The sequence below is a fragment of the Mizuhopecten yessoensis genome, unplaced genomic scaffold (assembly GCF_002113885.1).
Source record: "Mizuhopecten yessoensis strain PY_sf001 unplaced genomic scaffold, ASM211388v2 scaffold4615, whole genome shotgun sequence".
Lineage (NCBI taxonomy): Eukaryota > Metazoa > Mollusca > Bivalvia > Pectinida > Pectinidae > Mizuhopecten > Mizuhopecten yessoensis.
Genome location: NW_018405635.1, coordinates 143359 through 156930, shown reverse-complemented (window position 1 = coordinate 156930; position 13572 = coordinate 143359). Strand labels below are relative to the sequence as shown.

The 13572-nt window shown below is 38.2% G+C and overlaps 1 protein-coding gene across 1 annotated transcript in view; it reads left to right on the top strand.

Moving 5' to 3' along the window:
* Positions 1-13572, top strand: part of LOC110449456 (piezo-type mechanosensitive ion channel component 1-like) — a 122477-nt gene that overhangs the window by 92094 nt on the left and 16811 nt on the right. Inside the window, 9 exon segments of the mRNA XM_021496332.1 lie at positions 1653-1829; positions 2506-2598; positions 2986-3101; positions 6243-6396; positions 7052-7099; positions 7593-7759; positions 11490-11648; positions 12044-12191; positions 12799-12984. Of these exon segments, the coding sequence (XP_021352007.1) occupies positions 1653-1829; positions 2506-2598; positions 2986-3101; positions 6243-6396; positions 7052-7099; positions 7593-7759; positions 11490-11648; positions 12044-12191; positions 12799-12984 (1248 nt within the window).

Below are 13572 nucleotides of genomic sequence, written 5' to 3'. Positions count from 1 at the left end.
TTTATTGGGGATCGGCGGCCAGGTGACAGTAACATATTCCACTCTCAGTACTGATAGGATGTTATACATGTTCAGGGCCTAATAGGATGTTATACATGCATGGTCGGGGCCTTGAGGATGGTTTTGCTTGCGCGTGCATATATTTACAAGAAAGAAACTCGATCATTGCTAACATGTGGCATATTCATGTACAAATTGACCAACATCAATGACAGCAATGGCCTTACTTCACGAGTGCTACCCGTAACTCAGTCGCTAAATGCTGTCAATACAAAATAGATCAGTTTAAGTTTCACGAGGCTATTATTGCATTGCTGATAGCTAACATCGATCAATAATTACGTAATTTCAGTATTCAAATTATGTGTTCTAACTATCCGAAATGTGGGTAAGCAGGGTTCAAGCTATCACCCAATTATCTGCCTAATCGAACTGACCGAAGGTTTACTGTGTATAATTGTGTTGGATTAGCAAGGATGTCGGAATAGTCACAGGTCGAATCTATCAAAATACCAAGAGCAGACAAAAACTTTAAATGAGTTTGAGGATGGCTTAGAGAAATGGTGTTAAAACGATGATTAACGTATAATATATAATGATAAAAAGGGTCAATAACAGAGTGCCGGCTTTCCTTATAATGGGTATCCCTTAATTACCTGTAGGCTATTGTTATTGGGTTTACCTGTGTTGTTGTTATAAGGTTTACCTGTGTATTGTTTTACCTGTAGGCTATTGTTATAAGGTTTACATGTGTATTGTTTTACCTGTATGCTGTTGTTATAAGGTGTACCTGTAAATGTTTTACCTGTAGGCTGTTGTTATAAGGTTTACCTGTGTCATGTTTTACCTGAAGGCTGTTGTTATAAGGTTTACTTGTGTATTGTTTTAACTGAAGGCTGTTGTTATAAGGTTTACCTGTGAATTGTTTTACCTGTAGCTAGGCTGTTGTTATAAGGTTAACCTGAGTTTTGTTTTACCTGTATGCTGTTGTTATAAGGTTTACCTGTAAATGTTTTACCTGTAGGCTGTTGTTATAAGGTTTACCTGTGCAATGTTTTACCTGTAGGCTGTTGTTATAAGGTTTACCTGTGTATTGTTTTACCTGAAGGCTGTTGTTATAAGGTTTACACGAGTTTTGTTTTACCTGTGTGCTGTTGTTATAAGGTTTACCTGTAAATGTTTTACCTGTAGGCTGTTGTTATAAGGTTTACCTGTGCAATGTTTTACCTGTAGGCTGTTGCTATAAGGTTTACCTGTGTATTGTTTTACCTGAAGGCTGTTGTTATAAGGTTTACACGTGTTTTGTTTTACCTGTATGCTGTTGTTATAAGGTTTACCTGTAAATGTTTTACCTGTAGGCTGTTGTTATAAGGTTTACCTGTGCAATGTTTTACCTGTAGGCTGTTGTTATAAGGTTTACCTGTGTATTGTTTTACCTGAAGGCTGTTGTTATAAGGTTTACCATTGTATTGTTTTACCTGTAGGCTGTTGTTATAAGGTTTACCTGTGTATTATTTTACCTAAAGACTGTTGTTAAAAGGTTTACCTGTGTATTGTTTTACCGGTAGGCTGTTGTTATAAGGTTTACCTGTGTATTGTTTTACCTGTAGACTGTTGTTATAAGGTTTACCTGTGTATTGTTTTACCTGCAGGCTATCGTGGTTGTCAAGTACCTCTTCCAGTTTGGATTTTTTACATGGAATGATGGTCTTCCACCATCTTCTCCTTTCTGGCCGCCTCGAATTATTGGGATTGAGAAGAAAGATGGATATGCTTATGCTGATCTGGTGCTTCTGCTGGCTCTGTTCATACACCGGACGATCCTCAAGGTAAGTGTTTAACAGTTCTGTTGTCTTGTGATATTATAATCTCAGCAATTCTTGCCATTTTAAGTCATTTTAGCTCACATGATTGCTCATGTGAGCTATAAATTGCCATCCGTCATCCTCCATTGTCAAGTACCTTCAATTAAAATTGCATATTTTCAACTTCTGCTTCAGAACCACTTGTGTAATTGACTTAAAACTTAGTACAAATATTCCTTATGATTTCCTGACCAAGTGTTGTTATTTTTCGTGCCAATCCAAAAATCTAAGATGGTCATCTGGTATCTGATTGGCTGAGACATTTTTGACTTCTTCTAAAGAATGGCTGCACCAATTGATTCCTAACTTAGTATAATTGATCCCTATGAGGTCGTGATGTGAGTGCTTGGGCACTTTAGGCCTCTTGTTGATATTTAGTACAAAATTTTGACAGAATCATTTTGGGATTCGCTGGGTGCTAAGTCACAGGTGGCAAACAAGTCTGGTTACCGTAATGTTTGAAGTGAACATAAAAATATGGCTTGATAATTGATATGATTCCCAGAATACTGACAGGCAACACCGACAAAACACATACCAGTATGTCTACAACAAGTGTGTGGTATATATAGTGGCTGTTAGGTATTGTGAATGGCTGATTTGGGTGTATCAATATACTGTTGGAAACTCGACTTTGTAGCGCTACGGTCTATGGAAGGATGCTGAAGACATAGATGCAGACTTGAAGGAGATAGAAAAGGTTATCAGTCGACCAAACTCTCCACTGCCGGAGGTAAATATCTGTCAATCTGACATCAAATGGTTTTGAAATGAATAACTTTAACATTTGGTGGTAAAGCTTTTTTTTTCATTTTCTTTTAGATCATATATTTAGTTGAAATTTTGTGGGGTTTTATACAATTTTCATAACCCAGCTTTGAATGAAGTGGAAATCTATGATAATATTTGCCTGTTTGCCTAGTGTTTGTATCCCAGTTTTCAAGGCGTATCTCGGCATTAAAAGCCATATTCTATACTGTATCAAATAAAAATATGGAGTGCAGTGGGTGAACATGTAGCACTCACTTAGAGTAATTTTGATACATTGCCTCCGCTAGGTGTGTAGTACAAAGGCCTTGGATTTACAAAATTTGGGTGTTACAATGTTTCATGTTGCCAGGACGATGCTGACGTTACCCCTTGGACCGAGTCCACAGCGTCCACCAGTCTGCAGGTGACCTCAATAGAGGAGTCCGGACCGGATGACCTTGACAGAGGGAAGAAGAAGTCCAAGAGGTGGGTCACCGCCTTAAATAGATCCACAGTAGCCCACGTTCTCTGTTCAGCTTCCCTATTTATTTAAAGCCATATCAGCTTATAACAGGATGCAAATGTAAATTTTTGAGAACTTCGTAAAAAAACCCAAAAAAACTTTGAGGTTTTGTTTTTCATAAGATAGTAATTTTGAATCCTATACATCTAGTTAAGTTTGAATTTCTATCTTTTTGAAAACAACTTTGTTCAAATTTTTTCATTAAGTTGATGTTAAGCTGATTACACTTTGTAAAAATAGGCCCTGATGATGATACTGTTTGTAACTGTATATGAAAATAGAATACTATTATTAATTGTCATTATAGAATATTCAATTAAGATCTGTTCAAACTAATAAAGTTCATAAGAAAAATTGATTTCCAAATGGGAAATGGACATGATAAGGGATATAATAAGGGATTTATTGGGATTGTATTAAGAGACCACCTTCAGGAAGTTCATTAATTGGTCTCTTATTACTGTAAAAACTCGTGTAATTTGCGCACTTTTTTTTTGAGAAAATTAATGCCCAAAGTGGTGGTTGCGCAGAATACATAAGCGTTAGCAATTTCAAGGGTTTTTTTCATGAAAAGATAGACGATTCTGGCAGACCGCCATCTTGGACACGAGATAATCTCCCTTGATACATGTACACGGAACTCAAAGACAAACGACGATCAACACATTTACTTATGTCAAACATCAATAAAAGATAAAATTGATACATTCTGTGTTGTTACCTGAGTTTATGGAAAAGCATTATTAAATAGGTAACTAACTGTTAACAAAGAAAGTTTAGCAAATTCCTATGCAAGAGAATCGCCGATCAACTATTACGAAAATGTAGTTGTTCAATTTTAAGCTCCGCTCCATGTAAGTTCTGATTTTTTTCTCAAATCGGGTCACCATAAAATATCGCCAAATTGAACTGTGACATGACCTGGTTTGAAGTGACGATACCCAAGCCGCCATGATGAGCCCTTCTCACTGATCGTAATTATGATCAATAGAAGGTAGCTAAGTATGTCTTTCACCAGGATATATGCACCAGTGGTTACTAAACATCAAATTACTTAATAGTTGATATGTTTTTGTAAGCAAGTAAATGTTTTATGAAAAAAATATTGCTAAAATGAATTGATGTATGCCGATATGCGCACACGTGTGTGTCATGTGTGATCAGATATTTCAAAGGAAACAAACAACAAAATACACATTTTACGCAGTTTCGTCTTAGTTTTAACATCATTGTAACTGCAAACAATACTTATGAACTCACTTATAATAAACAAATTATACAAATCCTAAGAATCCAAAGCGCTTTGTCTTTCATTTTCAGAGATCGATTTTCGTAAATGTTTGGTTCGCAAAATATTTGAAAGCTTTTTTTTGGATTTTCAGCCTCAAAAAGTACCTGCGCAAATTTCATAGGTGCGCAAATTGCACGAGTTTTTACGGTACATGTGATCTTGAAATACAGAAAATATATAATGTGGAGTTATAGGAGTGGTCACTTAACACAGGTGGTCCTTTAACACAGGTGGTCCCTTAACACCAGTGGTCTCTTAATAAGGTGGTCTCTTAACATGTGTGGTCTCTTAACACCGGTGGTCTCTTAATAAGGTGGTCTCTTAATAATGTGGTCTCTTAACACTAGTGATCTCTTAATAAGGTAGTCTCTTAACATGTGTGGTCTCTTAATAAGGTGGTCTCTTAACATGTGTGGTCTCTTAATAAGGTGGTCCCTTAACACAGGTGGTCCCTTAACATGTGTGGTCTCTTAACACATGTGGTCTCTTAACACATGTGGTCTCTCAACATAGGTGGTCTCTTACTGCAGGTGGTCTCTTAACATGTGTGGTCTCTTAACACCGGTGGTCTCTTAATAAGGTGGTCCCTTAACACAGGTGGTCCCTTAACATATGTGGTCTCTTAACACATGTGGTCTCTTAATGCAGGTGGTCTCTTTACACAGTTGGTCTCATATTAAGGTGGTCTCTTAACACAGGTGTTCCCTTAACATGTGTGGTCTCTTAACACCGGTGGTCTCTTAACATGTGTGGTCTCTTAACACCGGTGGTCTCTTAATAAGGTGGTCCCTTAACACAGGTGGTCCCTTAACATATGTGGTCTCTTAACACATGTGGTCTCTTAATGCAGGTGGTCTCTTTACACAGTTGGTCTCATATTAAGGTGGTCTCTTAACACAGGTGTTCCCTTAACATGTGTGGTCTCTTAACACCGGTGGTCTCTTAACATGTGTGGTCTCTTAACACCGGTGGTCTCTTAATAAGGTGGTCTCTTAATAATGTGGTCTCTTAACACTAGTGATCTCTTAATAAGGTAGTCTCTTAACATGTGTGGTTTCTTAATAAGGTGGTCTCTTAACATGTGTGGTCTCTTAATAAGGTGGTCCCTTAACACAGGTGGTCCCTTAACATATGTGGTCTCTTAACACCCGTGGTCTCTTAACATGTGTGGTCTCTTAACACCGGTGGTCTCTTAATAAGGTGGTCCCTTAACACAGGTGGTCCCTTAACATGTGTGGTCTCTTAACATGTGTGGTCTGTTAACATAGGTGGTCTCTTAACGCAGGTGGTCTCTTAACGCAGGTGGTCTCTTAACACAGGTGGTCTCTTAACATGTGTGATCTCTTAACACAGGTAGTCTCTTAACATGTGTGGTCTCTTAACACAGGTGGTCTCTTAATAAGGTGGTCTCTTAACACAGGTGGTCTCTTAACACAAGTTGTCTCTTAATAAGGTGGTCCCTTAACACAGGTGCACTCTTAATACTGTGGTCTATTAACACAGGTGCACTTTTAACACAGGTGGTCTCTTAACACAGGTGCTCTCTACATACAAGCTTTGTCTTAATATGGACTGGTCTCCCAACATGGGTGGTATCTTTAACACAGGTGGTCTATGTACACAGGTGATCTCTTGACTCAAGTGATCTCTTAATGTAGGTGGAATCTCTAGTAGACAGCATTTTCAGGAGAATATATATGAAAAACAAATCTGCAAATATCTGAAGAATGAATGTATAAATGTATGTAAAAGAATGAAAATCTCATATAAAAGTTTTCCTATCAAAAGCAATTTTGAGAGTTTATCTTCACAGGAAGAAGAAATATTTCCAGCCTTTCACAGATTTCTACAAACAGTTGACTAACCCAGACTACAACGCCACAACTGATGTGTACGCTTCCATGTTTTTCTGTGATTTCATCAACTTCCTGATTGTGTTGTTTGGTTACCAGGCATTCGGACCAGCGGTAAGTGTCCACAACATTGTGATATGTTCCAACAATAAACAGTTATGGGAATCCACTTAGGCTATACTGGTTATTCTGTAAATAGAAAACCATTTCTTAATATTTTTTTTGAAAATTTACTTTTTATATGTTTTGTATTCACTAGTTACTATTTAATTTTACATATTCAGAGGGCAAGTTCAATCATCAACTATATATAGTAACTATGGTCTAACTAGAGTACAACCAGTCTCTATTTAGTACTGTGTAGTGTGCCTGTCTGGATGACTATGGTACAACTCACCAAACTCCCTTGGTTGAACTATAGCAACTTGTGGTCGTCAGTGCTCCTATGTGATTATTTGAAAGCAAGGCAGTGATTGGTTGTTGTTTACTAGAATGTGTAAGCACATTAGGTGTAACAGCCCGACTGTGGTAAACGGCTGATGATCAAACTCGCCCAGTACCTATAGCACCCATCATTTGATCTGAATAAGAGATTTTAATCTAGTTACCTCCCTAGACGGATCGTGTCTGCCATACATACGGAATGATGGTGCCACTGTGTTAAGTCAAAGGATGCTGGCTATCTCCTAATAATACACTAGGGTAAATGGGATGATGTTGAGGGTATATAGCAGTGTATAACAGTACTATGTGTGCTCTTTTATTGCAGCAATCTGGAGGAGGAGGTGACGTAACATCGTATCTCCGTGACGACAGGGTAAGGCTGTCTACAGTGTTTATTTGGAATCATCAGGGTACAGTCTGGTTGGTTGACCAGCCACTTCCCTTCTTAGCTCATGTGCTTACACTGTGGAATAGGGCCCTGGATTACAGCAATTTTGTTTTAAATGCTTTCCCTGAAATTTTACTGGATATTGGAACAACTGTATTAGTTGAATCTACAAGATTGATTGTATTTCTTTGAAGATTAAGGTTATACAATAATTGATCAGTAAGATTAATATCAAGAAGGTCTTGATCAGAAGATCAACATTTATTGGGGCATTGAAACATTTAAAAAACAATATATAATGTACATTGCTTTCAGTAGTGATGACAAAATGACTACATGTCCCTGTGTGATAAATAATTGATATTAATATGTTCAGGTCCCTGTGTGATAAATAATTAGTATTAATATTTTCAGGTCCCTGTGTGATAAATAATTTATATTTTCAGGTCCCTGTGTGATAAATAATTTATATTTTCAGGTCCCTGTGACTTTCCTCTTCATGTTAGTCACCCAGTTCATCCTTATCATCATTGATCGTGCGCTCTACCTCAGGAAAAATGTGATGGGAAAGTTCATCTTCCAGATCTTCTTGGTGGCCATGATCCACATTTGGCTGTTCTTCATCCTTCCGTCTGTCACAGAGAGGTGCGGCTATGTACAATATATCCTCAATAGTTTTAAGGAAGAGGTTTAATTTCTAGAAATGTTATTGTAAAACCATCATTTTACAAAAATGATAGGAGTATGCATTCCAAAGAAACATCAATTCATTTTCGGAAAAAAATAAAGAGAGACCAAGAACACTTTAAGTGGTTATTGGAAAAAAGTGGACTTCGCTGGTCTGTCTTATTAATTTAATATGACAGAGAAACATTTGAAGTTATGCCTAATTAAACAAACCCCCATAACGACAAGTTGTGGTAACATGACTTCACCAGTTTGGTGTTGTATCTTTTGCCGAAGGGCAAGTGAGCTTATGCCGTACCGCGGCGTCCGGCGTCAACTTTTCCCTTTAAAAGCCTTTATCTCCTGAACGACTGATTGGATTTTAACTAAATTTGATATGAAGCATCCTTGGGACCAGGGGCTCAATGGATTTATGAAATAAGTGTGGCCCCCTAGGGGGTTTAGTTAGGGTCAAAAAGGGGAAAATTTAGAAAAAAAAATAAAAAATCCTCTTCTCCATTTCCCGAAGTGCTAAAAACCAAATACTACTCATAGTTGTAAAGGCCTTTGGGTGGTTTATAAAAATGGTGATTTACATGTCTCCTAGCCACCCTAGATATAGGAAATAAACATAATAGGCCATATCTTCCATTGTTTTGAACGGAAGTTGTTCATATTTGAGAGAAATACTTGTTAGAGGGAGGGGGTCTGCAGGTGAAATCTTTATGAGCCTGACCCCCTAGGGGGCTGAGTTAGGGGCCGAAAAGGGGGAGGGGAAATCTCAAAAATCTTGTTCTTTAGTTATAAAAATGCTAGGATCAAATACTTCCCATAGTGGTAATGGCATTTGGGTGGTTTATAAAATTTGTGATTTTTAGCTCGCCTGGCCCGAAGAGCCAAGTGAGCTTATGGCATGGTGCGGCGTCCGTCATCCGTCCTTCGTCCGTCGTCAACATTTTACTTTAAACAACTTCTTCTCAGTAACCAAAAGGCCTTGGGTGATGATATTTGGCCAGAAGCATGCTGGGATGAAGGGCTACCAAGTTTGTTCAGATAAATGACCTTCATCCATTTTCAAGGTCACAGGGGTCAAATATGTTAAATTCTTTAAACAACTTCTTCTGAATAACCAAAAGGCATAGGGTGATGATATTTGGCCAGAAGCATGCTGGGATAAGGGGCTTCCAAGTTTGTTCAAATAAATGACCTTCATCTATTTTTAAGGTCACAGGTGTCAAATATGTTAAATTCTTTGAACAACTTCTTCTGAATAACCAAGAGGCATAGGGTAATGATATTTGGCCAGTAACATGCTGGGATGAAGGGCTACCAATTTTGTTCAAATAAATGACCTTGATTTATATTCAAGGTCACATGCGTCAAATATGTTTAAAACATTTAAACAACTTCTTCTGAATAACCAATAGGCCTAAGGTGCTTAAATTTGGCCAGTAACATGCCGGGATGAAGGGCTACCAAGTTTGTTTAAATAAATGACCTTGATTTATATTCAAGGTCACAGGGGTCAAATATGTTTAAAACCTTTAAACAATTTCTTCTGAATAACTAAGAGGCCTTGGGTGCCTAAATTTGACCAGTAACATGCTGGGATAAAGGGCTACCAAGTTTGTTTAAATAAATGACCTTGACTTATATTCAAGGTCACAGGGCCAAATATGTTCAAAACATTTAAACAACTTAAGCTTCTGCTGAATAACCAAGATGCCTAAGGTGATGATATTTAGCCAGTAGCATGCTGGGATGAAGGGCTACCAAGTTTGTTCAAATAAATGACCTTCATCCATTTTCAAGGTCACAGGAGTCAAATATGTTTAAAACCTTTAAACAACTTCTTCTCGATAACCAAAAGGCCCAGGGTACTGATATTTGGACTGTAGCAATCAGGGCTACCAAGTTTGTTCAAATGAATGACCTTGACCCACTTTCAACCTGATGTCATTGTTTGACATTCAAGGTCACACTGATATTCTGCCTGTAGCTTTAAGATTACAAGTGTGAGATTAATACCAGGTTAGCGATGCAGGCCCATTGGGCTTCTTGTTATGTCTCCCAGGGCCCCCATTTGCCCCTGAGGAGGGGGTAAAATTTAGTATAGTTTATATAGGAAATAGGCATGACGGGCCATATCTTCTATTGTTTTGAAAATAATTTGTTCATATTTGAGAGAAATACTTTTTAGGGGAGGAGGGTCTGCTGGTATAAATCGTGTGAGCCTGGCCCCCTAGGGGGCTGAGTTAGGGGTTGAAAAAGGGGAGAAATTTGGGAAAATTTCAAAAATCTTCTTCTCTAGTTACAAAAATGCCAGGATCAAATACTACCCATAGCTGTAAAAGTGTTTGGGTGGTTTATGAAAATTGTGATTTTCATGTCTAACAGGCCCCCCGTTTGCCCCTGGTGAGGGGGTGAAATTTAGTATAGTTTATATAGGAAATATACATAATAGGCCATATCTTCCAATGTTTTGAATGGAGTTTGCTCATTTTTGACAAAAATACTTGTTAGGGGAGGAAGGTCTGCGGGTATAATGGGCTGGGTTTGGGGTGAAAAAGGAGGCCAATTTCAAAAATCTTCTTCTGCAGTTCCAGAAATGCTGGTATCAAATACTACTAATAGTTGTAAAGGCCTTCGAGTGGTTTATATACTTTGTGATTTTCATGTGCCCCAGGTCCCTCGTTTGCCTTTGGGGAGGGGGTAAAGTTTGGTATCGTTTATATAGACAATTCGACAAATGAACAGCCATCACATACTACTTTTTATCTGGAACCCAACTAATGTGCTAGTAATAGTAACAACCTTAATTCTTTATGAATTATAAAGTCTCCATAGTAACGCTTCCAAGTCTTACCCTACATGTCTGAAGTGGTTACAAATTGGCATTACAGTAGAGCAAATGTAAATATTGTGCCAGGATTGCTTAAATAACCAGGTGAGTGATACAGGCCCCCTGGGCCTCTAGTAAAATGTGCCTCGGATGAAAAAAAATTGATCAGGGATGATGTAGGTAGCTCAGTGATTTTTTTTATTTTCAAAACTATCCATGTTTAGTATTTCAGGCAGTTTACAGACAATATACCTGCCCAGCTGTGGTACTTTATGAAGTGTATTTACTTTTCTAGGAAGTTTACAGAGAATATCCCTGCCCAGCTGTGGTACTTTATGAAGTGTAGCTTCTTTTTCAGGAAGTTTTCGGAGAATACCCCTGCCCAGCTGTGGTACTTTATGAAGAGTAGCTTCTTTTTTCAGAAAGTTTTCAGAGAATACCCCTGCCCAGCTGTGGTACTTTATGAAGTGTAGCTTCTTTTTTCAGGAAGTTTTCGGAGAATACTCCTGCCCAGCTGTGGTACTTTATGAAGTGTATTTTCTTTTCTAGGAAGTTTACAGAGAATATCCCTGCTCAGCTGTGGTACTTTATGAAGTGTATTTACTTTTCCAGGAAGTTTACAGAGAATTCCCCTGCCCAGCTGTGGTACTTTATGAAGTGTAGCTTCTTTTTTCAGGAAGATTTCGGAGAATATCCCTGCCCAGCTGTGGTACTTTATGAAGTGTAGCTTCTTTTTTCAGAAAGTTTTCAGAGAATACCCCTGCCCAGCTGTGGTACTTTATGAAGTGTATTTACTGTTCCAGGAAGTTTACAGAGAATATCCCTGCCCAGCTGTGGTACTTTATGAAGTGTAGCTTCTTTTTTCAGGAAGTTTTCGGAGAATACCCCTGCCCAGCTGTGGTACTTTATGAAGTGTATTTACTTCGGCTTGTCTGCGTACCAGATCAGGTCTAGCTATCCAACACGTATCCTTGGAAACTTCCTCACCAAGAAGTACAACTACCTCAACCTCTTCCTCTTCAAAGGGTGAGTGTTGCTCTTTTGGCAGAGAACATGTTTTTATCTAGAAGACATTTGGACCTTAAAATGTTATGGTACTTGTTTGTATAGCAAAGGCTCCTTGTTATATTGGTATAATCTATATAGATTACTAGCTGTACAGGTTTGTATACAAAAAGTATCGTTTTATACTTTTTGTTTAGAAAATGTTCCTTGCTTCATTTGTGTGTAATATATCCCTTGCTATACTTATTTGTCTGTAATGTATCCCTTGCTATACTTATCTGTCTATAATATATCCCTTGCTATACTTATTTGTCTGTAATATATCCCTTGCTATACTTATTTGTCTGTAATATATCCCATGCTACACTTACTTGTCTGTAATATATCCCTTGCTATACTTATTTGTCTTGGAATAGATTCCTTGCCATACCGTTCCTGCTGGAGCTGCGCGTGTTGATGGACTGGATCTGGACAGACACGACAATGGCTATTGGCAGCTGGCTTCAAATGGAGGATATATATGCCAACATTTATGTCCTAAAATGCTGGAGAGAGTCAGAAAGGGTAGGCGTCCCCAAAAAAGTGATACAGGATTATATATCTTGGGGTGTAAAGATGGTTCAGGTTTACATCCCATGAGTGTAGAGGTGATACAGAATTATGTTCCCTGAGAGTAAAGGTGATACAAAACTATGTTCCCTGAGTGTAGAGGTGATACAGAATTATGTTCCCTGAGTGTAAAGGTGATACAGAATAATGTCCCCTGAGTGTAAAGGTGATACAGAATTATGTCCCCTGAGTGTAAAGGTGTTTTGTCAAAGGTCAAGATCACTGTTACTTTAAATAAAATTGTCCAGAATATAACTTAAAGGTGATACCAACATTTTACAAACACAAACCCGTCCTAAAGGAATTCATTCTTGTATTCAGCAAGTGCTGCACAGGGTTTCCTCGAGAATTTGCTGACCCTTGTTGGCTCTCGTTCTTTATTTCCAAAACAAGGAACAGATCTTATTTTCCCTTGTAAAGAAATCATTTGTTCAAAATTTTGGAATTTATAAAACTATATGCTAATGTATTGTTAAATATAAAGTTTTTAATTCAATTTGATGATATTTGTTTTGTTCTGGCTTTTTCTTATAATGTGCCAATGTTGACTCTCTGGTTACAGAAATACCCGACGCCGCGTGGTGAGAAGAAGCGGTCACTAGTGAAGTATGGAATGGGAGGTTCACTACTGATATTGGTCATCTTTATCATTTGGTTTCCACTGGTGATTTTCTCTCTGGCCAACACCGTGTATGTACCTAATCCCCCCATCGACTGCACCGTTACCATAGCAATCGGAGGATTCCAGGTAAAATATTGATAAATATGAAATGTTTGCTTGTATTACTGAAAGGGGTCTATTTTTAGCTCACCTGGCCCAAAGGGCCAAGTGAGCTTATGGCATGGTGCGGCATTCGCCGTCTGGCCCGCGTCAACTTTTTACTTTAAACAACTTCTTCTCAGTAACCAAAAGGCCTAGGGTGATGATATTTGGCCAGAAGCATGCTGGGATAAAGGGCTTCCAAGTTTGTTCAAATAAATGACCTTCATCTGTTTTCAAGGTCACAGGGGTCAAATATGTTTAAAACCTTTAAACAACTTCTTCTGAATAACCAAGAGGCCTAGGGTGATGATATTTAGCCAGTAACATGCTGGGATGAAGGGCTGCCAAGTTTGTTCAGATGAATGACCTTGAATCATATTCAAGGTCACTGGGGTCAAATATGTCAAAAACATTTAAAACAACTTCTTCTGAATAACCAAAATGCCCAGGGTAATGATATTTGGCCAGTAGCTAGCTGAGATGAAGGGCTACAAAGTTTGTTCAAATGAATGACCTTCACCCATATTCAAGGTCACAGGGGTCAAATATGTTAAAAACTTTAAACAACTTCTT